We start from the raw sequence: 26,197 nt of genomic DNA, 5'->3' as shown, positions 1-26,197 counted from the left end.
TGAGTCTATATTTTCCCATCTGTGAAATGAGGAAAATCATAGTTCTCTCTCAAGATTGTTGTTTATTCAATTGGTCTAAGTCCTATCAGGAAAATACAGATCATGTCAGTAATTTTCACTGGGACAGCGAGGAAGCAGCAACCACCAGGAGGGTTGGGAGAGCAGGGGGCAGAAGTTGGAGTTACCAGAACCTGGAAGCTTCAAAGAAGGACGCTGTGAAGCTGAGGCACAGATTGCTGGGGAAAGGGAGACAGTTTCTGCAGCAGAAACTATTGTAGCAGAAGCTTAGGAACCCACAGATATGAGCCTCAGCTCATTCTGGGAAGGTGTAGAAGACAGCTGGACACTGGAACCTATGGTCACTGCCAGGGTGACAGGCCATTTCCAGGTGACACTCTTAGGAACTAACAAGTATGCAAGAAGGAGCAGATTCCTTCCCTCACTCAGCCTCAGTCTCCCTCTGGCACTTCTGCTGGTGGGTGGCAAAGGAAAAGCATAATTACAGAGAGCCCTGGTTTACGCAGCACAGTTTGGAAGACTGGATCTGGAGCTGAGGAAGAACAGCTTAACTCATGGCCCATTCAATCCATTTGTTCCCTATAGGTACAGGGTGTTTTCCATGCAGCCGACTGCAGGGCTCTGCTCTACACACTAGGGAGTCGGGAGGATGAAACAGAAAACTCTTGTAAAGTGCACAACTCGTTGACCATTACAACTTAGACTCTCAGTTAAAATCAGTTCTCTCTCTCGGGCCCAGTGGGAAACAAAAAGAAAGGACATAGAAACCAAAACAAAACAAAAACCCAGCTCCTTTCTTTCAGGAGCTTCCAAGTTTAGATTGAGTGTTGTAGGATGAATCCAAGAGCAGATTACAAAGTAATATGTGTTGGTACATTTTGAAATAATATTTCAGACAACTGTTTTAAGAATTTGGAGAAGCCAAAAAATATTTGGGGGATGGTCAGGGAAATGCTCACAAAAAAAAAGATGGGAATGAGCAAGTCCTCGGTATTTAGACAACAGCAAAAAGGGTGGGACCATTACATGTTAGAGAAAGCACATTAGCAGGTAACTTGGCAGGAATTTGCTGGGTGATTACCTGATCTCAAAACATGGAGGATGAACTAACAATGTGGAGTATGGAAGGTGGGGCCAGTAGGACATTTCCTGACTTTATTCTGAGGCATAAATGAACTTCTGGAGATTTCTGATGAGCAGAAGTGCAAAAGATATTATCTTTGCAGTCCCTATCATATCTAGCACAATACCTCACATATAATGGAATATTTGGGAAAAAAAATATTACATTGAATGAGATGAGATGGCATGAAATTACAAAGGCAGGTCTTAACTTTGAAAATTTGTATAGATTTCCCTCTGTTTTAATTATAATAATGCTTTGTGAAATGTTTAGAATAACCAATAAGCAATTTTAAGGCCAAAGGTTCAGGAACTAAAAGAATTCAAGTAACGATAAAAATGTCAAGTTGGATTGTCACCCACCCATCAAGACACCGTGCTCATTTCAGATTGACAGGCTTCCATTGGTGAACATCGTGTTGACCAATATTGGTTTTGGAGAGACTTGGAGGGATTATTTGAGACATTGTGAATTTATGCAAAAAAAAAAAAAGTGCTGGGCAACATGGTGTTGAATCCATTTTAGTGATTCATGTAGGAGAAAAAAAATATCATTCGTGTGAATTCTTAATGTGAGTTTGCAGAGTATACAATGTACTCACACCTAATCTGTTGTGTTCTTCTTGGCAGATCCACTACAAGATTTTGGCTTTTCTGTTGACCAGTGTTCTAAACACTTGAAGTCAAATCTCAACATTAGGCTTGGAATCCTTCTGAGTAAGTGAAGATTATTGACATGAAATGAAACATTGCACCATCTCTTCCTGCTCCACACACCCCCATTTCTTGCATTAACTCTAGTGGCCAGCTAAGCCACTGTTGCCCACCATTCTGTGGGATTAACTCTATTTCCATCTCTATTTTCACTTCTCTTCCTGAGTAATATCCAGACACAGTAGAACTCTCACTGAATGCTGTGCTTTTGTACTGAAAAGACTCTAAGCATTCATTTGGATGATATAAGCACCTGGAATCAGTATATCCAACAGCAACAAAAGATAACGTCAAGCCTAAATATTGATGTCTATGCAGGAAAGAGCTTTTGCTTTGTTATCCCAGCAGCAAACAAGTCAACCTCCAGCAGCATAGCTTATAATTTGCTTTATTTCATTTCCCAAAGAGTTAATGTGATTCCTGAAACTTGTGACAAAGGCAAATACCTTCTCCCTCCACCCCAATCAATGAGCTAGGTAGCTGTCTGATTGTTTGTTTTTATTTAGCTATGCCTTTAACAGTTAATCATTATATTGCTATAGCTACTAGAGTATCTCCTTTCTAAAGTGGTTTTATCAAAGCCAGAACAGAAGGATTCAATAAACTTCATGTGTGGAACCATTCCAGAGAAATGGAGGGAACATTGCTAGGGACCAAGAACTCTCATGCATCTTCGCATTTCTGGAAACTTGCACAATATCTGGATTCTATAGCAGCAGCTGAGTAAAAGAGAAATGGAATGAGAAGTAGGTGCAACATAGTAGGGAGAAATGGAGGAAAAGACGCAGAGAATTAGAAGCCAGCACTGACAAGCACCCTAAAGCTTCCTGTATAACTGTGATATAGTATTTACCTAATAACTGTGGGGGGTGACCAAACCCCACCACCCTCAGGGGAGGCACACAATACTATGCAGCTGAGAAGTTGTAGAAGCCAGAGTATCAGGGCTGGGGAGCACATAGAGTGACTACCTTGCTCCAAAAAGAGAACGTTCATAAAAGGGTCACAGTTCATACCGAGGGCTTCTGCCATTATCCCCTGTAGCTTTGCCTAAGTGTTGTTTTACAAATAAATGAATAAATAAATAAATAAATGGAAGGAGAGAAGGAAAGAAGGAAGGAAGGAAGGAAGGAAGGAAGGAAGGAAGGAAGGAAGGAAGGAGAGAAGAAAGAAAGAAAGAAAGAAAGAAAGAAAGGCAAAGAAAGCAAGAAAAAGGAAGTTAGGAAGGAAGGAAGGAAAAATGGAAGGAGGGAAGAAAACTTTCCCCATACAAAGCAGACTTCTGGAAATAAAGGCCCTTCTGCTCATGCTTCTATAAACGTTGAATGCTTTGATACACAGCGAAACCCACACTAACAATAAAGCTGGTCTTCTCTTACCTTTAAGGAGAGGACATCAAAGAGCTGTTTCTTGACATAGCTCTCTTCACTAAAGGATCGTCCATTTTGAATTTCTCCTATCCCATCTGTGAAGAGGACCTACCGAAGTTTTCCTTCTGCGGGAGAAGGAAAGGGGGTAAGCCGTGTGACTTGCCAACTGCTTGCTTGGGGTCTAGAGAGGGATGAACAATGGCTTCCAGTTGAGGCTGGAGCCCTGGTTCCACCCCTCACCTTTGGACCAGCTTAACCTTGCTTAACAGCATGTGTTATATGAAAACAGCCCTAAAGCCCATTTCACAGGACCTACCATATACAGTGTATGTGAAAATCAAATGCAACATGCTTCTGAGGCACTTTACAAACAGAAAAGCATTGCTGTTAGTGGTGGCACCTTATCAAAAAAGGGCTGGCAACAGAAAGAGCCAATAGCTTTGCCAAATCCACTGAGATTCAAAGTATCTCCAGGTTTCTGCTCAGTGATCTCCCAGTAAACAGGGTCTACTCAATAGGTCAATGGACTCCGAGAAAAAGAAAAAAAAAAGTGAAGCTTTCTAAATGTCACTATTTTATTGTGGTCTTGCCCACTCGAGTCATTGACTGATAGGGCTATTCGGTAGCTAGGCTTAAAGTACAAAGCATAAAACCATTACATCATCCCCTCCTTCCTTTTTCAATTCACTAGCCGCCTACCCCCGTGCCATATGTACCTAAGGAACACAAAAACTCTACTCCAGCCTGTCCTCACCTCGCTCTGCACCTTGTCCTCACCCAGCATCTTCACCAAGGCCTTGAGATGCCTCTGTTTATTTAACTAAAACTTAGGTCTGATCTGTGAGTGTCCTCTCCAGAACCACTCTCCTCCTCCTTCCCAGTCCCAAGGGGGAGCGCACACCTAACCCCTTATGCCAGAAGCATCTGCTTATTTATTTATTTCCTCATTCAGATAGGGCAGGGTGAGATCACCCAATTATGCTTTCTAAACAAAGGATCTAGGAGAAACTGGGGTCCCCTTCCCACAGTAAAGGGTGCTGACAGAGGAAGTTTGTGCAGGAAAAGGAAACAGGGGATTAAAGGGAGTGTAGGCCCACTGAAGCCCAGTGGGCTTTGCTGTGACGAGTAGGTGACAGGCCTCAGCTCAGCCTTCCCTCATCATCCTCCTCTCTGTTCTCCAAAGTATGGGGTGCTTACTCCTATTGTAGCACTTGCCATATTGGCCTATTTATGGCCACTTTATTGGCCTCATTTATTCCCACTTATCATCCCCAATAGACTATGGGCTTCTTGAGGTTGGAGTAGGAGCGTCTTAGTCTCTAAGGCCAGGACTTCAAATGCACCTGCTACAATGGGAGTACTCAGTACAGCGTGCGTGCAGATAGAAGGAGCCCACATCAGTTAAGCATTCTGTGCTGGGCACTGTTCTAGGAGCTTCACATCCAGTAAGACATGTACTTACTACCCCAACCTTTTGAGCACAACTTTAGTACTATTAATATGCCAATGCACAGAGAGTTTCAGCAACTTGTGCCAAGTCACAGAGACAGTGTGAGAGCCATGGCTCAAATCCAGGTGAGCTGGCTCTGAGACCCATAATCTTAGTGAATAAACAAAAGAAGAAACAAGGAATTGTGCCTTCTGGCCAGGAGTTTATTTAAAATCATCATTTAAGAACTCATTCTGGCCAGTGATCTGACTTTATTTTAAATGGGGACATTTTTTTTCCCCTCCTGGCTAACTTACCATAGACTGGCCAGTCAGCTTTCCTCTCTGAACTTGCTGGAAATATTTCTGATTGATCAGATGCATTCATGTACTTCTTCTTCACTAGCTGATACCTATTTAACCTTTTCCATAGGCAACATCTACAATTTTATCGCCTGTCTTTTGCTTATCTTCCCAATTTTTCCCCAAAATAAGTGTTCTTGAACCCACATGTGGAAACAAGTACACTCGGAAGCACTATGAGCTTAGTAAGAAAGAGCACATACTGTGCCAACCTTCACTCGTACTTCCTTCTATTCCCTGAACCAAGTCTCCCTCACTCCCTCCTGAATGATGGAAATGGTGTCCTACCTGGTTTCCCTCCTCCCTACTGCAGCCAGGGTAGTCTTTTCTCAAATAGAAGGTCTGATGGGGCTGGAGAGGCAGGCTAGACCCAGCCGGATGAATTACTCCCTCTGGATGTTCCTGGAGCACCACACTCTACTTACCTCAGCTAGAATCGTATCCCATAGCATGTGTGTGTGTATCTCCCTCCTTAAACCATGAACTCCTTGAAGGCAGGAATATTTCTTGCTCCTCTCTCTGGAGATTTGGCAAAGAGAGCCTGGCACAGAATAAAGATGCGATAAATACTTGTTTTATTGAATTTTTATATGACAGATTGAATGTAAGTTTACCAGCTCCCCTTAAAAGTGACTCTCTAATAATGCTTATATGTGCCACAAAGATACAGGTGCACCATATCCTAGCAAAGGGTGAATTATCTTGATCCTCCAAGTTTAATAAAACCTGGTTTTTCCTCCTATGAATAGTTTTAATAGAATTAATAAAATAGAAAAGATATTGTTCTCCCAAACTGAGGTGTCCAATTCAGCGTAAGAGCTCAGAAGGCTGGTGTTTACCTTATCTGAATGCCGGGCAGTCCTGCAGTCATTTATTTGCTTTATTGCCATGGGCTGAAACCTGCATACTCAGTCTGAGAAGCTGGCATTTGGGGAATTGCCAGGAAATTTCACATCGTATAAAGCAATCAGAGAAGTGATATACAAATGCGGCATGAACAAATAATTATGCAAATTATATAAAGCCAGAAAAACTAACACCTTAAATTTTGAGGCTTCTTGGGTTATTACTTTTTTTTTCCAACCCACCCACAAACCTATTGCAGGAATGATTCTATTGAAAGAAGTGATTAATTCTAAGACCAGAGAGAAGCCAATTCAAATCCAAGCACAAGCTGCTGTTGACATATTAAGAGGCAGCAGAGTCCCTCTGGGGTTTGCAGGTCCTTCTGAGCAGAGCAGTGAGAAAACTTGGTGTCTGCTGAAGGTGGCACAATGGTGTTCAGTATCATTTGTTTGATGTCATTATTTCCACGGCATTACTATGCATTACTCTGCACCCTGCACCCTGCTGGCTGTTCTCTGAGCCAGAAAAACTACAAAATGGGGGAGGGGCGCCTGGGTGGCTCAGTTGGTTAAGTGTCTGACTTTAGCTCAGGTCATGATCTTGCAGTTCCTGAGTTCGAGCCCGGCATCAGGCTCCATGCTAATAGTGCAGAGCCTGCTTGGGATTTTGGGGCACTTGGGTGGCTCAGTCGGTTAAGTGTACAACTCTTGATGTTGGCTCAGTTGGTGAGTTTGAGACCCACATCGGGCTCTGCACTGACAATGCTAGAGCCTGCTTAGGATTCTCTCTCTCCGTCTCTCTCTGCCCTCCCCACACCCTTCCTTTCTTGTAAAAAATAAATAAACTGAAAAAAAAATGTTTCTTAATGTGTTAGGCTTAGTGAGACCATGTGGATAAAACAGTGTGTCCTTTTCTTCTGCATCTTGCCCAGCTAGCTCTAAGGCAAGAGGTTGTCAGATTTAAAGACCAAGGGACGGGTGCCTGGGTGGCTCAGTCTTCAGGTGGTATCAGACTTCAGCTCAGGTCATGATCTCACGGTTCATGGGTTCGAGCCCCACAACAGGCTATGCACCTGGAAACAGCTCGGATCCTGGAGTGTGCTTCTGATTCTGTCTCTCTCTCTTTCTCTGTCCCTCCCCTGCTTGTGCATGCTTTTTCTCTCAAATATAAATAAACATTTACAATAAATAAATAAATACCAAGGGATGTTCTTCTTTTGGCATTAGCATTTGTGGTGTGATTAGCAGTTTGAGGGAAACAGTCTATATATACAGTTATAGGGGATTGATTAAGTAGATCATTGTCCAGCCAAACACAGGTTCAATATGCTGTTGCAGGAGATTATTAAATTACTTGAAAATATAAAAATGTTGTTAAGTGACAAAGAATATTGCTATAAAAGAGTGCTAACTCTTGGACACTGTTTTTATTAAAATATGTGTAAGTGGATGCACCAAAAAGCTCTGAAATGGTACACACTTGGGTGCTAATAGTGGTTATCTCTAAGTGGTAGAACTACAGATCTTTGTTCTTATCTTTTTGGAAATCTCTTTTGCTTTTACAATAAATTTACAAGGTTATTCTTTTTGAAGGTTAGTTGAGCACTGTAGGAAAGAACGGAGAGGGTGAATTCTCTTCTTCTTCCTCTGCCTCTTTTCGAAAAGCATCTTGACCTACTTAATATTCAGTGATATTTAGAGTCAGAAAGTTCTGAGTCAAAATGTAGCATAGAATGTCAAGGGATTGCTTAATATCTGCTTCGTATTTTTTTTCTGGGATACTCAACACCCCTTCCCCCTTTACCCAGCTATGGGTTCATTGAGAAGGAACCAAAACAGATCACTGTTTTACTTTGTCCTCTGTTAATGTTCCCATAGTGTCTTTCTCGCCTCTGGTGGCATCAGGTCATGTAGATTCATTTGCTTTACTTGATCTTGCTGCTTTCAAATTGACATCAGTTTTTAAGACTAAACTTGGATTAAATCGAATGTCCTAATGGCCACACCTGATTACTAACCATAGAGAGAGAAGCTGCAGTAAACTTCCTTTATACTCAAGTTAAGAACAGTAATGTCAGAAGAAGCTCCATGGCTTCGGGCCAGTCCGCAAGGGCCCTTACCCCAGTGGATCTCAATCTTGGTTGTACATTAGCTACACCCACGCTGTTCTGTGCAGTGGCCACAAGCCACAAGCCGTGGCTACCCAGCCACGGAAATGTAGCCAGGCTAGTTGAGATGTGCTATAAATGTAAAGTACACACTTAATTTCAAAGACATAATACGAAAACAAAGAAAGTGAAATACCTCAACCATTGTGATATTGGTTATGTGTTGAAATAATAATATTTGAGACATACTATGTTAAGTAAAATATATAATTACTATTTTATTTATTATTTATCAAAAATAAAACATTGTTATTGACATTATTAAAATTAATTTCACCTTCTTAAACGTGACCACTAAAAAATGTAAAATTACACATGCAACTGCCATTATATTTTTATTGGGCAGTGCTCCATTTTAATTTACCTTTACAATGTTGAAGATCCCAACACCCCACATCACAGACTAGTTAAATCAGAATCTCTAGAGGTACAACCCAAAGCAGGTGGTTTCAACACTCTGCCAAGGTTGAGGAGTACTACCTTAGCCCCAGACAGGGATGACTCCATAACATCTGGCATTATCACAGCATTTAATACATGCCAGGGACCTTTGCAGATGTGTTATGTATATTAACCAATTCACTGTTTGTATCAACCTTGTGAGGTATAGAAGCTATTATTGTTATTATCCTCATGTTAAGAGAAAAGGAAACTGAGTCCCAGAGAGGTTAAGAAACTTACCCAAGGTCACAAAGCCAGAAAGTGGTAGAGCTGGGCTTCTCTCCAAGAAGCTGGGCTCCAGGGACTTGCTCTAAACCTGTCTGCTACATAGTCTCTTTGAACATCAAGAAAACTCTGCTAGAGAAGTATGACTCATTTCAGCCCTCCACTAGAATTGGAAACAAGATTTAAAAGGCACAACAAAATTATAGGAATCAAATAATCATTTTGGGCATAACCAGTCATTATATACGGTGGTGGTTCCCAAAGTGTGGTCCCTAGACCAGAAACATCAGCATCATGTAGGAAATTATCAGAAACACACATTTTTGGCCCCACCCAGACTTATTGAATTAGAAACTCCAGGGTCAGGGCTTAGCACTCTGTATTTTAAAAATCCCTTTGGGTCACAGGTCAGCAAAGTTTTTCTGTCAAGGGTGAGGTAGTAATTACCCTTTCTGTAAAGGGTAATATTTTAGGTTTTGCAGGCTATATGTTCGTCTGGCCTCTGCAGGATAAAAGTATAGACAATATGGAAATGAATGGACATGGCTGTGTGCCAATAAAACTTTATTTATGGACACTGAAATGTAAATTTCATGTAACTTTCCTGTGTTGTTAAATATTATTCTTCTTTTGATTTTTTTTCTATCATTTAAAAATATAAAAACAATCCTAGCTCATGTCTGCTGAAAAACAGGCCATTAGGGGTATTTGGCCCACAGACTATAGCTTGCCAGTCCTGCTCTAGATGGTTCTGTTGCATGCTAAGTCTTGAGAATGACAGCTGTAAGGAAAATAAGGATTCAAGGCTCTTAGCCAGAATTGCCGAGCACAGGTATTCTCTGGCTTTCACTGTGGTGAACACTCACCTAAGGTTCAGGATAAATTAAGATTATGTTACTTTGGAAAATGTAACAACTTTGCTTTAAACTATGCTTTTCCAGTGCCAACAAATTAGATTTGGGGCAAAGAAAGGGGCATAACAGGAAGACAAATGAGAGAGGCCAATGGCAGGGAAGAAAGAGAACTGTTTAAAAAGCCAAAGGAGCACCTGGCTGGCTCAGTCAATGGAGCATGTAACTCTTTATCTTGGGGTTGTGACCTCAAGCCCCACATTGGGTGTAAAGATTACTTAAAAATAAAATCTTTAAAACAAAAAAAGAGATGAAAGAAGGAAAGAAGAATGGAAGGAAGGAAAGGAGGAAAGAAAAGTCATAGAGTAAGACTGATAATCTCCTCCTCTCTCCACAGCTGCCATTTATAGGCTGGGGATAGAAGCCACTTCTTTCTGGAGAATCATTTGATCTCTCTGGTTCTCAGTTACTTCATCTATGCAATGGGAGTAACCATAATTCTTTTTCAGGTAATAGTGCATATTAAAAAAAAGAACATGTCTGGCACATTGGAAAGCAATAAACATGGCAATGACATGTCTCTCTGCCTCCTCCTCTACCTGAGGGACCTCGAGGCAGGGGTGGAGCAGCTTGAGGGACCCATGGCTGGTTTACCCAGGCTAGGGTTTCCCACAGGAATGAACCTAGTAAGGATCCCGACTCAAATCAGCTCACCAGAAGCTGGGGGCAATTGACCTAACACTCTGCCACCTGCTCAGGATCCCAGGACTTCCTGTGGAGTAAATGAAGAAGTCTCTTCTTGTGTCTTTGTTTTGTTTTGTTTTGTTTTTTCCTGTGTTGGTCTAAAGTCAGTCTCTAAAGTTCTCATTTTATGCCCCTGACTTGACTTCTTTCCAGAATGAGTGGTGGTGGAAATGTCCACTTCTTTCCTGGAAACATGACATCTACCCACAGAGGTATGTTTTGTCCCCAAGGCCCCAACAAGACTATCCCACAATGGTCTCATATATAAAATTTTTACAAAATTTGGATTTGTCAGCACTGATCTCCACCATGAACGAGACCCCACAGCTTCGTCTAGCTTGGAAATGAGTTGAGCTCATCTCAGTCCCTTTCATCCCCTTCTGATTTATCATGAGGTCAACATACTTTGATATCCATTCTCAACAAACTGGGGTTCACTTTGTTCAGCAACTTTCCTGGAATATCCTGTCTCAGGAAGATGAGCATAAAATGAAAAGAAGAGAATAAAACTTATTGTAGGACTTACTGTTGAACATGAAACTGAGATACCAATCTGGGAAGTAGGAAGGATCCACTGCAGGACACACTCCACCCAAACAGAATGTGAGGTGGGGATACTCAAAGGAACAGAGTGGCTTGTGTTTTGGCTGCCCAGAATATAGTGTGCAGGGCTATGTAGAAACAAGATTCTCAACTGATAATGAACCTGGAGCTTTGGCAAAAACTTATATTAAGACCATAAAGTAAATAGAATGAACACAGGATTTTCATTCTTGATGACAAAGACACATCAATTGTCAGACTTGACTCTGGCTAAACTTCTATGTGTTCTGGTCAGGGTGGGTCAACCCAGGTTAAGGGTATTGGTTTCACAGCACTAAGTACTAATTGGCCTTCAAAACTAATTTGTTTATTGTTTCATGGATTAACTTGTGAATATCAGTTGCACCCAAGCTCTTGCCAAAACCAACTGAAATTGAGATAGAAGTTTGGGGCACCTGGGTGGCCCAGTCAGTTTTGGCTCAGGTCATGATCTCACGGTTCGTGAGATTGGGCCCCATGTCAGGCTCTGCTCTGACAGCGAGGAGCCTGCTTAGGATTCTCTCTCTACCTCTCTCACTCTGCCCCTCCCTTGCTCGCTCTCTCCCTCTCTCTCAAGATAGATAGATAGGTAGATAGATAAATAAATAAATAAATAAATAAATAAATAAATAAATAAATACATAAATAAAATAAAAGCTTGAAGAAGTTAAATAACAACATGTGTGTGTGCACACACTCATGTGTGTATACCGGGTATATATGATTATAAAGTAGGACACCTTAGGTCAAGGGGAAGTAGACCTTGGCAGCTGTGATTGGCATGGCTAAAACACAATGAAAAGCTGAGAGGACGTGATGTCACATGCATGTCAGAATCCCAGAGAGGGGCAGAACTCAACAGTCTTCAGAAGATCTGCACAGTGCACTCGTCTCTCTATGTGGAGGCTAGCACCTTCCAGGAAGAGCAAATCTATTAAATAAATACATACAACAAGGAATCTGCCCCAAAAACCAAGAGCACACTTTACACACTGTATGTTAACCAATTTGACAATAAGTTACATTTAAAAAAAAGAAATACAACAGATATTGATATACTTCATGCAATATGTGAGAGACAGATAAAAAAAAGTAGTTGTGGGATTAATTTCAAATGCATTTGGAAAGCTTGTAATTAAAATAAGTATTACAGGGACACCTTTTATAAGCTGAAGAACCCTTTAGTCAAGGAAATAATTGCTCCCTGGTTTATCTTTTGTGTAAATCTGAAGGTTACTGCTTTAAGTGTTTGTCCAAAGTGAGGGATGCATTGTAATTAGATGAATTTCAATAAACACAGAGTAGGTCCCCTGAGTACTGTATATAAAGTCTGACATGACATTTCCCACAAGGTAGATATTATCTCTGACAGCAACTAAGGGATTCTGTTATAATAGTCCCTGATTTTACTTGTACGAATAAGACAAAGCCAGAAGCATAGGGGATGCTTAAGTTGGCTACCTGTCCTCCTTCCTTTTGGTTAGTTGGGGTGTCTTTCATCTGTCCTGGTTTATGCCAAATGAGTGCACTTGGCCATCCTCCGAGCATCATTAATATTAATTACAGAATCTTCTCAATCTCACTGTCTGTAACAATGCAAAACTCGGTCTGAACAGTTCTATCTAGATCAGCAATTCTGATTCCATCCATCAGATTTCTATTGCCCTAGCCCTCTATGTGTGCCTTTTCACAGGTCTATGAAATGGAGGAAATTCAGAAATTGCCTAGATTTGGAAAAAGTCCCACAAATGCTTTCTGCAAAATGCCTTATGCCTTGCATTGCTGTAGCAGAAGACGCAAAAACACCTTCCAGGCAAGTGCTTCCATGGTTAATCTACACCAATGGTCCCGACAATCTCTATAAAGCATGCTCCCAACCAGGCACCCCTACCATGAGCCTCACTTCTCAGGCATTTGGGGTTCACTGCACATGGATTAATGAATGTGAGCCCCAGGAGCACGGTCATTGATTTCTGCTATAAGAGAAGGGGAACAAGCAATTTTATCTGAGGCGTCACTTTTAAGATATGTCTTCTCTAGGTCATCTGTCCCACCTATTTGCTTACCCCTGATATGTGGGTCATTTTAGGCCACCTGCTTCAGGCTTTCTGCTTTGCTGTCCCTGTACCTCCTTCTCAAACTCTCACGATCCCAGATTTTTGTCCTCTTTCCCTTGATGACAAAGTGGCTTAGATGGGAACTCATGTGTCTTGGTTCCACTTCACTTGGATAAATCAATAGACCCATGGAGGGGTGATACTTCTTGGCCACCAGGGACAGTACCAGGTGGGGAGCCTGTCATTGCCGTCCCTACTGTCATTCTTTCGCTGCAGGAGCACACTACCAAACCTGATATTATTCTCCAGGAATTTACTGCTGCCTACCTTATCTCACTGCAGAGCCAGCTTGGAGGGGGCAGGGGGGCATAGCCCAGGACAGTGGTCCTCAAGCTAACATATACATCACATCACCTGGAGGACTTTTCAACCACAGATTATTGGACATGCCCACCCCCACTTTCGATTCAGTAAATCTAGAGAGGAGGTTTAACATTTGCATTTCTTACAAGTCCCCAGGGGAGGCTGCTGATGCTGGTCCAGGGACTACACTTTGAGAACCACTAGCCTAGATAGGGATAAGCCCAGAGTTTGAAGCTAAACCTGCACGGAGTTGGACCACCACTGCCATTTGTCTGTATACAACTTCAGGCAAATTACACAACCTCTCAGAGCCTCACTCTGCTCATGTGTACAATAAGGAAAATACGAGACACCTCATGGGATTCTTACAAGGATAAGATGGGGTGATCCACACAAAGCCCTTAGAACGGAGTTTGGAGTGATAAATGGAAGTTACTTCATGCAGCTGATTAGGGGTTTCTCAAGCCAGGGCTCTGGGCCCCTGAGGTCATCCATCTCAGAATGGAAGTCTGCGTTTTAGCAAGGCAGGCAGAAGCAGTAGAGCTTTCAAGGGTTTGAAGTTTAAGACCCTTTCTCTCTGAGGTGGCAAGAACATGACTGAGCTGTGTATTCTCTGGTGGCTGACAGAGCCGAGTCTCCATGGCCCCTGTGTGCCCTTGGGGAGACAGACCCATTTGCATTTCTCATGGAACTGGGCATTTGGAGCATCATCTCCTCAGCCTTTGGCCTTTCTTCTCTTCATGTTGTATTCCTCGTCTGCACCCTTCAAGCAGCTGTGGATTTGCTGGGCAGCCACCACTGCTGCAGACTGGTGGGGAGTCTGCAGAAGCTGGGGTGTGCTACTGTGATAGCAAAAAACCCCCCTCTTAACACCGCAAAAACCAAAGTGGAAACAATGATCACCCTGGAGAGGGCACCAGCAAAAACCAAGCAAAAGAGGACTTTTTCATGAAGGAGGAGGAGAAGAAGAAGAAGAAGAAGAGAGAAAAGAAAAGAAAAGAAAAGAAGAGAAAAGAAAAGAAAAGAAGAGAAAAGAAAAGAAGAGAAAAGAAAAGAAAAGAAAAGAAAAGAAAAGAAAAAAAGAAAAGAAAAAAGAAAAGAAAGGAAACCTACGGCCTATTAAGGAATCCCATAGGCCTGGGAGATTTCCCTCTATCCACAAATTCAAGCCCATTTGTAAGAGCCAAGAATGTTTTGAAACTCTCCTATGACATCACATTTTCCCTTTAGTTGAGCCCAGCATATTTAGACTAATGATAACCCAGGACCAAAGCATTTTTAATTTTCTAAGGCAATACAAGCTCCTTTACAAATTCTCAGCCTGTTGTAGATTTTGCATAAACCTGGCTCAATGACTCCCACACTTTCATGTAATAATCATTTAAGAACCCAATTAAGAAGGCCTTCTCCCAGCTCCCCGGACCGCTCCAAAACTCTGATCCCACGGGTGGCTGGTATTTGCATATTGGCAAACATCCTGAGAGCTCCAATCTGTGTGGACCCCGGAGACCCCCGGTCTGAGAGAGGCCACCCTCTGTAATGTCTATTTCATTATTTCCCATCACACTGCTGTTTCCTGAGTCTGCCCCAGGTTCCTGGAGATCAATTCAATTTCTTCTCTTTCTCCCCAGCACCGTCTTCTTCATTTCCATTTCTGGAAATCCAATCAGCCCGCCAATTCACAGGCTATATTTTGAGAGTTACATTAAGTATTTATCTGCAGGAATTCAGAAATAAGTTGGTAGGGACAAAAAACTTAAACTTTCTTTCCTTTCTGATTGTCAGAAGTTATGTATCTCTTGGAGGGAAGCTGAGCAGCCAAGACCAAAAGGTCTTAGGGGAGAAATAAACTTGGAAGCAAATCATTTCACCTTTTGGGCCCCAATTCCTCATCAGTGACTTAATATTGGCATTGTTTGCTGCAGTAGCCACTAGCCACATGTGGCTATTGAACACCAGAAATGTGGCCAGTCCAGAGTGAGATGTGGGCTTTGTTTTTAACTTTTGTTTATTTTTGAGAGACAAAGAGACAGAGAATGAGCAGGGGAGTGGCAGACAGAGAGGGAGACACAGAATCTGAAGGAGGCTTCAGGCTCTGAGCTGTCAGCACAGAGCCCAATGTGGGGCTTGAACCCACGAACCATGAGGTCATGACCTGAGCTAAAGTCGGACACTTAATCAACTGAGCCACCAAAGCACCCCTGGAATGAGATGTGTTTTATGTGTGGAATACACACTAAATTTGAAGACTTTGTAAAAAAAAAAAAAAAAAAAGTATGAAAAAAGGAATTCTAAATATCTCATTAATACTTTTTATATTGGTTACATATTGAAATTACATGTTTAAGATGTGGGGTAAAATATATATACATTACTAAATTAGTTTCATTTGCTTCTTTTTCCTTTTTGTCAAATGTGGCTACTAGAAAATTTTGAATTATGTATGTGGCTCACGTTATATTTCTATTAGACGGTGCTGACCTAAAGCTATCCAATATGATCACCACTTGTCACATGTCTGTATTTAAATCATTTACATTTAAATTAAATTAAAAATTCAGGTCATCAGTCACACTAGCCACATTTAGCTAGAGGCCACCATATTTGATGATGCATATGTAGAACATTCCCATCTTTGCAGAACATCATTAGACATCACTGATCTAGTAGTTTCTACATTGCTTTAATTTTTTTTAACAGTCTATCCTGAATTCAAGTGTGTGAATTTGTGTTGGAAATTTCACTCTCTAGCCCAAGACGTAAGCCCAACCAAGTACCTTCTCTTTTGCTGAAATCTTGGGTTATGCTGGTGTCATGGTTCTGAAGGGCCCTTTGTCGGGGACCCAAATCCAAACAAGCCATCACTCTTGACCCCTTCTCAAGTTGATCACCTGGAGCCTCTTTTCTTTATCCAAGACCACTGTGTAAGTTTCCTACTACTGTAACAAATGACCACAAATTTAGTAACTTACAACACAAATTTATTCTCTTACACTACTGGATGTCTGAAGCCTAAACTCAAAGTGTCAGTAGGGCCATGTTTCTTCTGGAGGCTTTAGGGGAGAATTCATTTCCTTGACTTTTTCAGTTTCTAGAGGATGCTGGCATTCCTTGGCATTTATCCATCCTTGTGATCTCACTGAACTCATCCAGGTAATCCAGGTTAATCTCCCCATTTCAAAATCCTTAATGTAATTGCATCTAGAAAGTCCCTTTTGCCATGGAAGGTAACATACATATTCTGGGGATTAGGATAGGGACATCTTGAGAGTAGGCACTCCTAGCCTGCACAACTCCCAAGTGGAAAACCAATCCATCCTGTCTGACCTCTGCATACCATGTGAAAAGGTCAAATAATTGGGGTGCCTGGGAGGCTCAGGTGGTTGAGTGTCCGGCTTGGCTCAGGTTATGATCTCATGGTTTGTGAGTTGGAGCCCCGCACTGGGCTCACTGCTGTCAGCACAGAGCCTACTTTGGATCCTCTGCCTCCCTCTCTCTCTCTGCCCCTCCCCTGCTCATTCTCTCTCTCTCTCTCTCTCTCTCAAAAATAAATAAACATTTAAAAGAAAACCTTACTTTTTATTTTTTAAAAAAAGCCAAATAATTGTGTATAATCCAAGGAAAACTCAAACTCTATATGTTTTCAATGAAAATACCCTCACAGAAGTCAAACAGTTTGGAGACTTCACAGATGATACAGTCACTGATTTACCTGAGGAGAGAGAACGAGTTTTTCTGTTAGGGGACCATATCATTCCTAAGAAAAGGTTTGCCTTGTTGGGCCATTATTGTCACCCTATCCAAGACCCCATAAAGCCCCCACCTGTCATTGGACCCTACTCACAACAGAAGCTATTTGGCTAGAAGTCAATTCCATGACCCATTTGCTGGAATCATTCTGGCGGAGGAAGAAGATAAGATGGCAATGAGACATTTATAAAAATGTATTATTAAGAGGAAGCCAGTGTGCTATTAGGAAAAAAAAAAAAGAATAGGGATAACAACAGGCACATCTCTGAATCACCAGAGAAGTGTAAATCACAGGACCATGAACAAGTAAACCTTGGAAGGCTTCTCACTTCATAGTTTTATAAGTGATCCATTGCAAGTACACAGTGAATGTTTTTAAGTTGTAAATAATATTAAGTTTCTCTAGTGGAAAAGGCCAAAAGGAAGTTCTCATAAGCCCATTTGAAGGAACAGGTAAAGATATCAAAGTAGCATAAGCAAAGCTAAGATGTAGTAATCCAAACTCTAATCAGATACTTATGAGCTCCAACGTACAGCTGTTAATTCTGAAAAAAAAAAAAAAACAAAAACAAAACACAGTTATGATGCCCAGAGCTTTATGGGGTCTCAGACAGAGTGACAATAATGGGCCAAAGGGGCCAAATGACATGCTGGACATCTCAAGATATGTTTGGAAATAAAACTGAACATGTTCTAACTACTGAGCTCCTAGTAGCAACAGAAAAAATTCTCCCAGTAAAAGGGTCATGTGATACGCCAGGGAATCCCAAAAGTTCGAATCAGTGAATGGAAGACACTTCGTTTATTATAATGCTCCACTGCTCAGCGACAGGAAGTGTCCATGTGACTGAATGAAGAAACCAGAAGCCAAGAGGCTAGCTGTGCACCTCTCCCTCTCCTTCTCTGCTCCCTCTTCCCTGAGCTTGTCGGCTCCCTCACCTCCACACACCCAAGGAGGTCTTCACCTCCTTGTCCCTTTCTCCCAACTCCCGTCCTCTCCAAAGCACGAGGCTCCGAGCCGTCTCAGGGACAACCAAGGCATTCATTCTTCTTCCTGCTCTTTGGCGTAGAAGCCAGTCAAAAAGCAGCTTTCAGGGTGTTCACATTGTTCCTAGGCTGGGTGGCTCCAACATTAGACTCAGACCCAAATATATCAGCAGCCAGCTTTCTAGGACTAGCTTTTATGGGGCCTCAATAAAAGGTTCACCTTCTGCCAGGAAGCGTTCCTAGTTTGGGGTCCCCCCGCAAAGTCAGAGACAAGGACTTGGGGGTGAGTAGTTATGCCAGAGAGGAGGAAAAGCCAGGAAGGGATAAATGGGAAGCTGATTTCCAGTGTGAGAACTGGGGCTCACTCCCACTGGGATCCTTCGGGAACCGCGGTGTGCATCTCAGAATTGCCCCTCTGAAAGTCAGGAGGCTGTGGAATACATCCCCAGATTCCAGTCCTTGTGGGTTGAAGGCCTGCAGAGGATAATGTCCCTGCACTTCCTGGTTGTCCTACACGGGCTGCTGTGCAGTGGGAAAGTGTAGAGAGGTGTGAGCTCTTGACCTGGGATAATGTCAGAGGCATGGCTGATGCCACCAAGGCTGCCATGATTTCAAAACTGGTTAGGGGATGTGGCCGGGACACCAGAAGTATCTGCAGGTGGGGCCCAGCCCAGCCCCAGCCTGCACAGTCTGGCCCCGTGGGGCAGGAGCTGTGTTTCTGCTTCCAATCACCTACCCCCTCGGCCAGGGCTGCCTGTGCAACTGTACTCAGAGACTGAGATCACTTGTGAGGTGATACAGGCATGCTTACCTGGTGGCAAGCCCTCAGGAGGGACATAAGAACTGCAGAGGCTCTAAAGACTAATAGGTGAAATGGCCCAGGAGATGGAGAAGCTGACAAAGTACCACACCACACACACACACACACACACACACACACACACAATAAATAAATTAATTAATAATAATAATGATGATGATGATGATAGTAGATAAAAATTGGGCCTGGGCCTGGGCCTAGCCTGGGGCTATCTGCCCAAACTGTCTGGAATCCATCCCTTGAAACCTGGATGAAACCTCCAGGCTTTCAGGCCCCCAGGGAGTCTATCTGCAGCCACACTCAACCTGGAGGCAGGGGACCCTGTTCCAGGTCCCCACGCAGGCAGGCTCATTATCGATTTAAATGAGTGCCCTAACCAGCAGCTAGTGCCCTGTGGGACCAAGAAACACGTTCCACACCCTGCAAGGATAGAGACTGAAAAAAGCAGAGCTAAAACCAGGGAAGAGATGAAGACTGGTGCCTGGGCCTGTGCCACCTACAGACTTGGGCCTCTTTAAAGAAATGCCCAGAGGCAGAGAGAGGAAAGAACAATATATTTAGAGCTCACCAAAATGAAGTAATACACTCGCTCCCTCTCGCTCCTGAGACGAGGCTTTTGGTCTGGTTGGAAGGTTCTCTTCACTGTGGGACCACTGCCCACAGGAGCCCTTGTATGGGGCCTTCCCAGGTCCTGAGGTGCTCCCACTCCTGGAGGACAGGGTGAGGGCTGTGCCCTCCTAGTTCAACACAACCCCCCAAAGATTCCCCCAACTGGGCCAGGCAGGTGAGAAAAGGCTCAAAGCTGAGCAAATAAATAAATGATCATTTTTTAAGTCTTTGTCAGAATATACTAATGGGCCGACTTATCATAAATTATAACTCTAAGCAGTTTTACACTGTCGAGCACCCTAATAATGCTGAAATATTGATGACATTTTTGTAATAAATTTGGAAGACTGGAGGCAATTGCAAGAAGGCACTAGCAAGGGCCAGGAAACGGGGAGGACTCCTCCCACAGAACCCACGCCTGCAGGGAGCACTTCCAGGCCAGCACCCGCACTGGTGGCTGAGGACAAAAGGCTATAGAGTGGGAGGCAGCCCTGAGGCCCTCGTCCATCTGATCCAAAACCCTTTGGGACCTTTTATTTCCACAATTTAAAAATCAATTTCCTTTCTGAAAAAGACACTCTGTGCCAACCACACAAAGATTTGGGTCAAAAACAAAGCCAATTCGCAGAAATGACTTCATGGGATCAGAACCGGGGAGGTGGATTTCTTTAATCCACAGCACACTAAAAACTGATAAAGATTTCAAATGGAGGAAAGGAAGGAGTGGGTACAGATATACTGGGGCTCTTTTTATAGAACGGGAGTGTGAGAATGTTAATTAAAGGAATCTCAGAATCAGGGAGGATCTGAGAATGGAAGGGGCGAGAATTTAATTTTAGGTGTTGTTTCATTAGGTTAAAAAAAGAAGACAGTTTCATGAGCTACCTGCAGCCATGCTCCGGAACTTCATGGACCCCCCAAAAAGCTCCAACTGAAACCGTAAAGTGTAAGAGACAGATTTAATGAAAACCCCCTTGGCCCAGTAAAGAACCCCTTTATTTGAAACATAAATTCGCAAATCTTGGAGCATTAAATGAGCATAATAGAATGTTAGATGTCATTCTAATGTTATCCTTCAAAGAGTTGTCCTCATGCATTTCTTTAAAACAAAGGCACCCACAGAATTTACTGGTTGTTAGCTCTGCCAAAAGGTTCCAAAACCTAGGCCTGGTGTGTTCCTCAGCATCCAAGTGAGTTTTCATTACGTCACCCTTCTTCACATCCAGTGAATAATAATACAACTAATAACAGTAACAATAATAATAACTAGTGATTCTGCCATTACTGGGGACCCCACTCTTCTCATCAAGTTTATACACAAGTTCTCTGGTCCTCTCAATGACCTGCAGGAGAGTCAGTCCCATTTCTATCTTGCAAGTGCAGAAATTGAGTTCCAGAATGGATGTTCAGCTGAGGAATGGGAGAGCTGGGTCCTAAACCCAGGTCTGTCTGCTTCTAAGGTCAAGTAATTTGCACTATGCCACCTTAGAACAATCAGTAGAAGCACAAAGCAGGGGTAAAATGTTTCCAGGGGAACCCAACCAGACCAGACACAGACGGGCACACTCCCTCTCTCCATTCTTGGGCTCTGCTCCTGGGCTGCACTGCATTCCCATACCTTGATGGCCAGCATGAATGATTTTGACTGGTTCATGCCCACAGCATTCACAGTCCTTGAATTGTGGGTAGCAGAAACAAAAGCAGACAACAAAAGCAAAGGGATTTTCTGAAAGGCTATCTAGGAGTCACAGACGCAGTAAGAAGGCTGCAACCCCAGGCAGACAGTGAACGCCTCTAGATACCGGTGAGTCGAAATCAACCATCTTTTGACAGAATAGATTGGTCCTGGGTCTCATTGTCTTCTTGCTCAGATTATTCTGGCTTGGGTAAAATAACATCCCCTGGGGAAGAGAGAATTTCCTAAAAAGGAACAGTGTACTGGTAGTTGGGCCACTGCATTGCACAACTCCAGGGGGCACCACTCACATAAATTATAATGTGAATGGTACGCCCTCAGGGTGTACAGTATGCCAGCACTACAATCCAATCCTAGGCAGCCCCCTCTGAGCTCTCTGCACTTGTGAGATACACCACCCACATATACCACTCACTCCTCACACAGTTAACATTCAGTGTAGCTAGTCATTGTATCTTTCTCAGTTGCACCGGAAGATTCTCAAGGATAAGATCCAGAAGTTCAATATCTCTATTTCCAAAATCATCTTGTACGGAAAAGTAGTTTCCAATTAAAGTTTTGCTTATATCCACAACCAAATATCAGTTTCCTTTCAAAAATAAATGGATCACTTCATTTAGTGCAATGAAATAGGAAGGCTGTCCATCTGGCATCCACCATGTTTGTGCGTTCTCCTTGTGAGGTACAAGAAATTGACCAAGGGAAGGAAGGATGGATGTGTTGGGGGCACGAGCATTTAACAGAAGCCAAAGTCTATGCAAAGAATGGGTCTCCTGGTAGAAGTTGAGGTTCAGATTGCCTGGAGAGGCCTTTTTCAAAAAGGATTACCCTCATGCCCCTGATAGTATTCTGTGTGGGCAGCTGTTCACACACCAACCATGCTGCCCTTGACCCAAAACCTCATTTCATGGAGATTTTGTTCTGTCTCCAAATATTTACTGAGCAGTGGTTAGGCACCAGGGGATATGTGAGACAGAAGTCACTGTGCCATTAAAAGAGCTGAATACCTAATGCCATCAATAAGAGTCACCTGGGTGGCTCAGTTAGGTGTCTGACTTTGACTTCTATCATGATCTCATGGATCATGATTTCAAACCCTGCATGGGGCTCTCTGCTGTCAGCACGGAGCCAGTTTCAGATCCTCTGTCCCCCTTTCTCTCTCCCGTCCCCCACACATTCTCTCTCTCTCTCAAAATAAATAAGTAAACTTTTAAAGAATATATTTAAAAAACACATAATGCCATCAATAAACTAATAAGCACTTTTTTTCTCCTCCATTCTCCTCTACCATCCCTCCACCCTCACCACCATATTGGCTGCTCTGTTGGCTCATTCCCTAATCCAGTCTCTCGTGTAAACAGCCCAGGTCCAGAGCCTTCTAGCAGGGAGAGGATTACAATAGCAGGAGCAAGAATGAAGTTGCTTGACAAACCCATGTCCTGGCTCTGTATCTGCTCATTCAACAACCTCTACAACAACCCTATATTGCACCCTGCTGTGTGTTAGATTCTGCAATGTACTGGGAGCTATGCAAACAAGAAGGCACGGGCTACTGCAGGAAACAGCCTGTAAACAAATGATTACAATTCTGGGTGGCCAATGATTCAAATGTTTCACATAATATTCTTGTCTCCTGTTGTATCTAGCACCTGGCACAGTGCCTGGCCTGTATTGGGCGGATGCCCTGTAGAGTGGATTGGTGAGTGAGTATATTAATGGCAAATACTTACTGACTGCTCCCCATGTGCCAGATGCTATTAAAAGAGTTTTACTTGTATTAACTCATTTGATTCTCACAACAACTCTGAGGTGAATATTATTATAACCTGCCCATGTTTCCTGATGAGGACACTGAGGCCCAGAAAGATTAGGTGACTTGGCCAATTAGTAATAAGAAAAGACAAAATTCAAACCCAGCACAATCTGACCCCAGAGCCTGTGCTTTTAGGCACCGCTTATAATGTGTTAAGTGCATGGGGCTGGGGAGTCACAGAGGAGGCAGTCACAGCCCATCACCACCATAATGTCTCAGCTGATTCACCTCCACTACCATTTTCCAACTACCGTTTCCATCATTCCACCTCAATCCCTGACTCCCACGTCAATGCTGTGTGTTGTCATCATCAGAAAATGCACCACTTCTGAAATCTCATTGTGAAGCCTTCTGCCATCTGCCTTCACCATGTCCTTCCAGCTCACCCATTCTAGGACCTTGACAGCTGTGATGGAAACTCCATTCAACCAACTCTACCACTGTTTCTACTATCAACCCCCACCCCCACCTCCATTTTCTTCCCTACCTTCCTTAGATTCCATGGTCTGTTATTATAAGCTTTCCCCAATCTATTCCCAACAGTGTTGACTTTCTCTCCTTACCATTCTTGCTCGGTAAAACTACCCAACCATCTACCCTCTCCATTATTGCATCAGAGCTACTGAATGTTGTCTCATTCCCTTCCCCCAGGGCTTAGCTCAAATATCATCTCCTTAGAGATAACCAGCCATCCAACCAAACTTGGCGTCTCCTAGTTTGTTATTTTAGCAAATTACTTATTGAGTGCTTTCCAGACACCAGTATTAGAGCTTTACATTGATTAATCCTTTGATTCCTCAGAGCTCAGGGAAGTGGACACTGTTATTTTCATTATTATACCCATTCTGAAAACAAGGAAACTGAGCCCAAAGAGATAATGACTGTCCAAGATGAAACAGTTATCACAGGTGGTCTCAGGATTTAACCCCAGGCAGCCCAGCTCCAGCCTGGCCTCCTAACCATCTCACCATCTGCCTCTCTTACACCACCTACATGTCTCCTTCTAGCACTTTCAACAATCCAGACACTGCCTTGTTTAGTGATTTACATGTTGTCGATGTTCTCCCTAGAATATGAGCAACTGTGTGAACAGAGACCTTCTTTCCCAATCTTAGATCCCTATTAAATAGCGAGCACAGATAGTAGGAGCAAATCATTTTTGTTTAATATGACTGAGTAACATTTGTCTGTTTTGTATATGTTTCAGAGCAGATTTATTATGCTGGCCCCATCAATAATCCTGGATTTGAAATTCTCGAGGTAAGGTTTTGGTTTTCTGCTCTATTCTGTTACTTAATTATTGTATCGAGCAGTTTCTTGAGTTTAAACTTCAACAGTTTAAACATTTTCCACTGACCCCTACCAAGAAAACCGTTCTTCAGTAAAGCTGATACCTCATGATGGGTACTCACAAACACTTAACACGCTGGTTTTACCTTTTTCGTTATAACATTTTATGTCTGTTGGACCCTCTGGGATTCCCCTGGGCAGACAGCTCCCACGGAGAGGGAGGCCCTCATCCTGTCCTGCAGGATGGTTGGTATCTGAGGGTACTGCATGGGCTAGAGCTGCTGGGACGTGAGCTGTCTGTGAGGCTGGCTGTTCAGAGAGAGGAAGACACACACACACACACACACAAGCGTGAAGGGTAAAGGCCCCCAGGTACCAGCCTTACACTAGTATTAGTGGGCTGTCACCAGGTGAATAAAATACCCCCACCCTGAGCATTCACCGGCAGGGCTCACAGCTAAGGGTCCAGTTTTCCACAAATTCCTTTCCGCAAAATAATGTGACCTTCTTAAATGGCTGAACTCAAGCTGCTCTGACATGAGCAATACATTTTCAATATGCTACTCCTGAGAGAATCTTACGGGACATCATAAAAGGAATCACAAGGTTGTAATAACTTTCTTTTTTTGTTTGTTTGTTTGTTTGTTTCAACTTTAACCTCTCTGCTTTCCAGATCCCAAAACCCATCTATGGCTCTGGGAAAGGGTTTCCTTCTGCGTAAAGAATCTGTTTAACTTTTCATTTATCTTGTGTGTGTTTCCTTTCTGTCCCAGGCTCTGGGTTCCTAAGGTGCAAGCCGTACCGTCTCTAGAACATCCTCTAGCTGTTGCTCCCACAGATGGGAAGTTTGCGGCTTCACCTTCCCCTCTGGGGTTCTCCAGAGTCTTCTCTGCTGGCCTTTCATTGAAATATTAGAGTCTTGCAAACTCTCTTCACTTCTAGGATGTGGAACCAAAATTCTCCCAGTTAGTTTTTTCTTTAAGTCTTTGCTACTTGAATTCTTTTTTCTTCCCCGATTTCCTCCTGAACCCCTCCCTTCCCCCTTCCCCTGGCAATTGGCTTAAAATTTGCAAACAATAGATTTTCATCTGGCATTACTGGCTTTTTAATTTTATATTATTTCCATTTATTTATTTATTTTGAGAGAAAGAGCATGAGCAGGGGAGGGGCAGAGAGAGAGGGAGAGACAGAATCCCAAGCAGGCTCTGCACTGTCAGCACAAAACCCGATGCGGGGCTTGAACTCATGAAACGTGAGCCGAAATCAAGACTGGGACACATAATCGACTGAGCCATCCAGGTGCCCTGCATTATTGACTTTAAAAAAAAAAAAAAAAGCAGCTCCCCTCGGGAGTTGCTATGACCTGGAGGAGGGAAAAAGAACTTCCTAGAGACACAGAATCCTTTTGAAAGAAAAATCTGGCAGAGATGTAAAAAAGCTTTACTGCATTCCCCTAGGACACTTGGGTGAGCTCAGGATCTGCATTCCTCAACCAATAAGCGGTGCTCAGGCATGTCACCCGGTGTGAGGACAAAGCCAGGCTCAGGTGTCCTGGCCATGGGCATGGCTGCTTAAGCATCTACTGGTCCTCTTTGGCTGGTCCTCCCATCTCTTCCTCGTCTTTGGGGCCTAGGAAGCAGAAGCCCGGCCAGCCCTGACTGTGCCCCAGCCTGCTGACACCTGGCCAGAATCAACAGGGGACATCACCCAAGTGGGACACATGCAACCTGTCACGTATGCAGCAGAGGCAGCTGGAGGCCTTAATCTCAACATGAGCTCCCACGCTGGCGGGGGACCAGCTGCAGCCAGCCCAGGCTTCCTTGGCAGCCAGCCAGCCAGCAAGGCTCAGAGACTTTGCTTCCTAATATGGGACAGAGACAGTGTGAAGCCTTCTGGTTTTAAAAGACCTGCCCCGGATCCCCTCCTCCCACCAAATCCCCC

At 43.2% G+C, this 26,197-nt stretch overlaps 1 protein-coding gene across 2 annotated transcripts in view; it reads left to right on the top strand.

Moving 5' to 3' along the window:
* Window positions 1-26,197, top strand: part of LY86 (lymphocyte antigen 86) — a 60,905-nt gene that overhangs the window by 31,860 nt on the left and 2,848 nt on the right. The window contains exons 2-5 of one of the 2 annotated variants that reach the window (XM_030314905.1): window positions 1,771-1,857; window positions 3,241-3,369; window positions 22,800-22,852; window positions 24,174-24,209. In XM_030314905.1, coding sequence (XP_030170765.1) covers window positions 1,771-1,857; window positions 3,241-3,369; window positions 22,800-22,843 — 260 coding nt within the window. In that variant the 3' untranslated portion in view covers window positions 22,844-22,852; window positions 24,174-24,209. Of the gene's footprint in view, window positions 1-1,770; window positions 1,858-3,240; window positions 3,370-22,799; window positions 22,853-24,173; window positions 24,227-26,197 lie in introns of those variants that run through there. The other variant, XM_030314904.1, reaches the window with a different exon arrangement.

The sequence above is a fragment of the Lynx canadensis genome, chromosome B2 (genome assembly GCF_007474595.2).
Source record: "Lynx canadensis isolate LIC74 chromosome B2, mLynCan4.pri.v2, whole genome shotgun sequence".
Lineage (NCBI taxonomy): Eukaryota > Metazoa > Chordata > Mammalia > Carnivora > Felidae > Lynx > Lynx canadensis.
The sequence above is the reverse complement of the archived record's forward strand: the minus strand, read 5'-3'. Positions and strand labels throughout refer to the sequence as shown.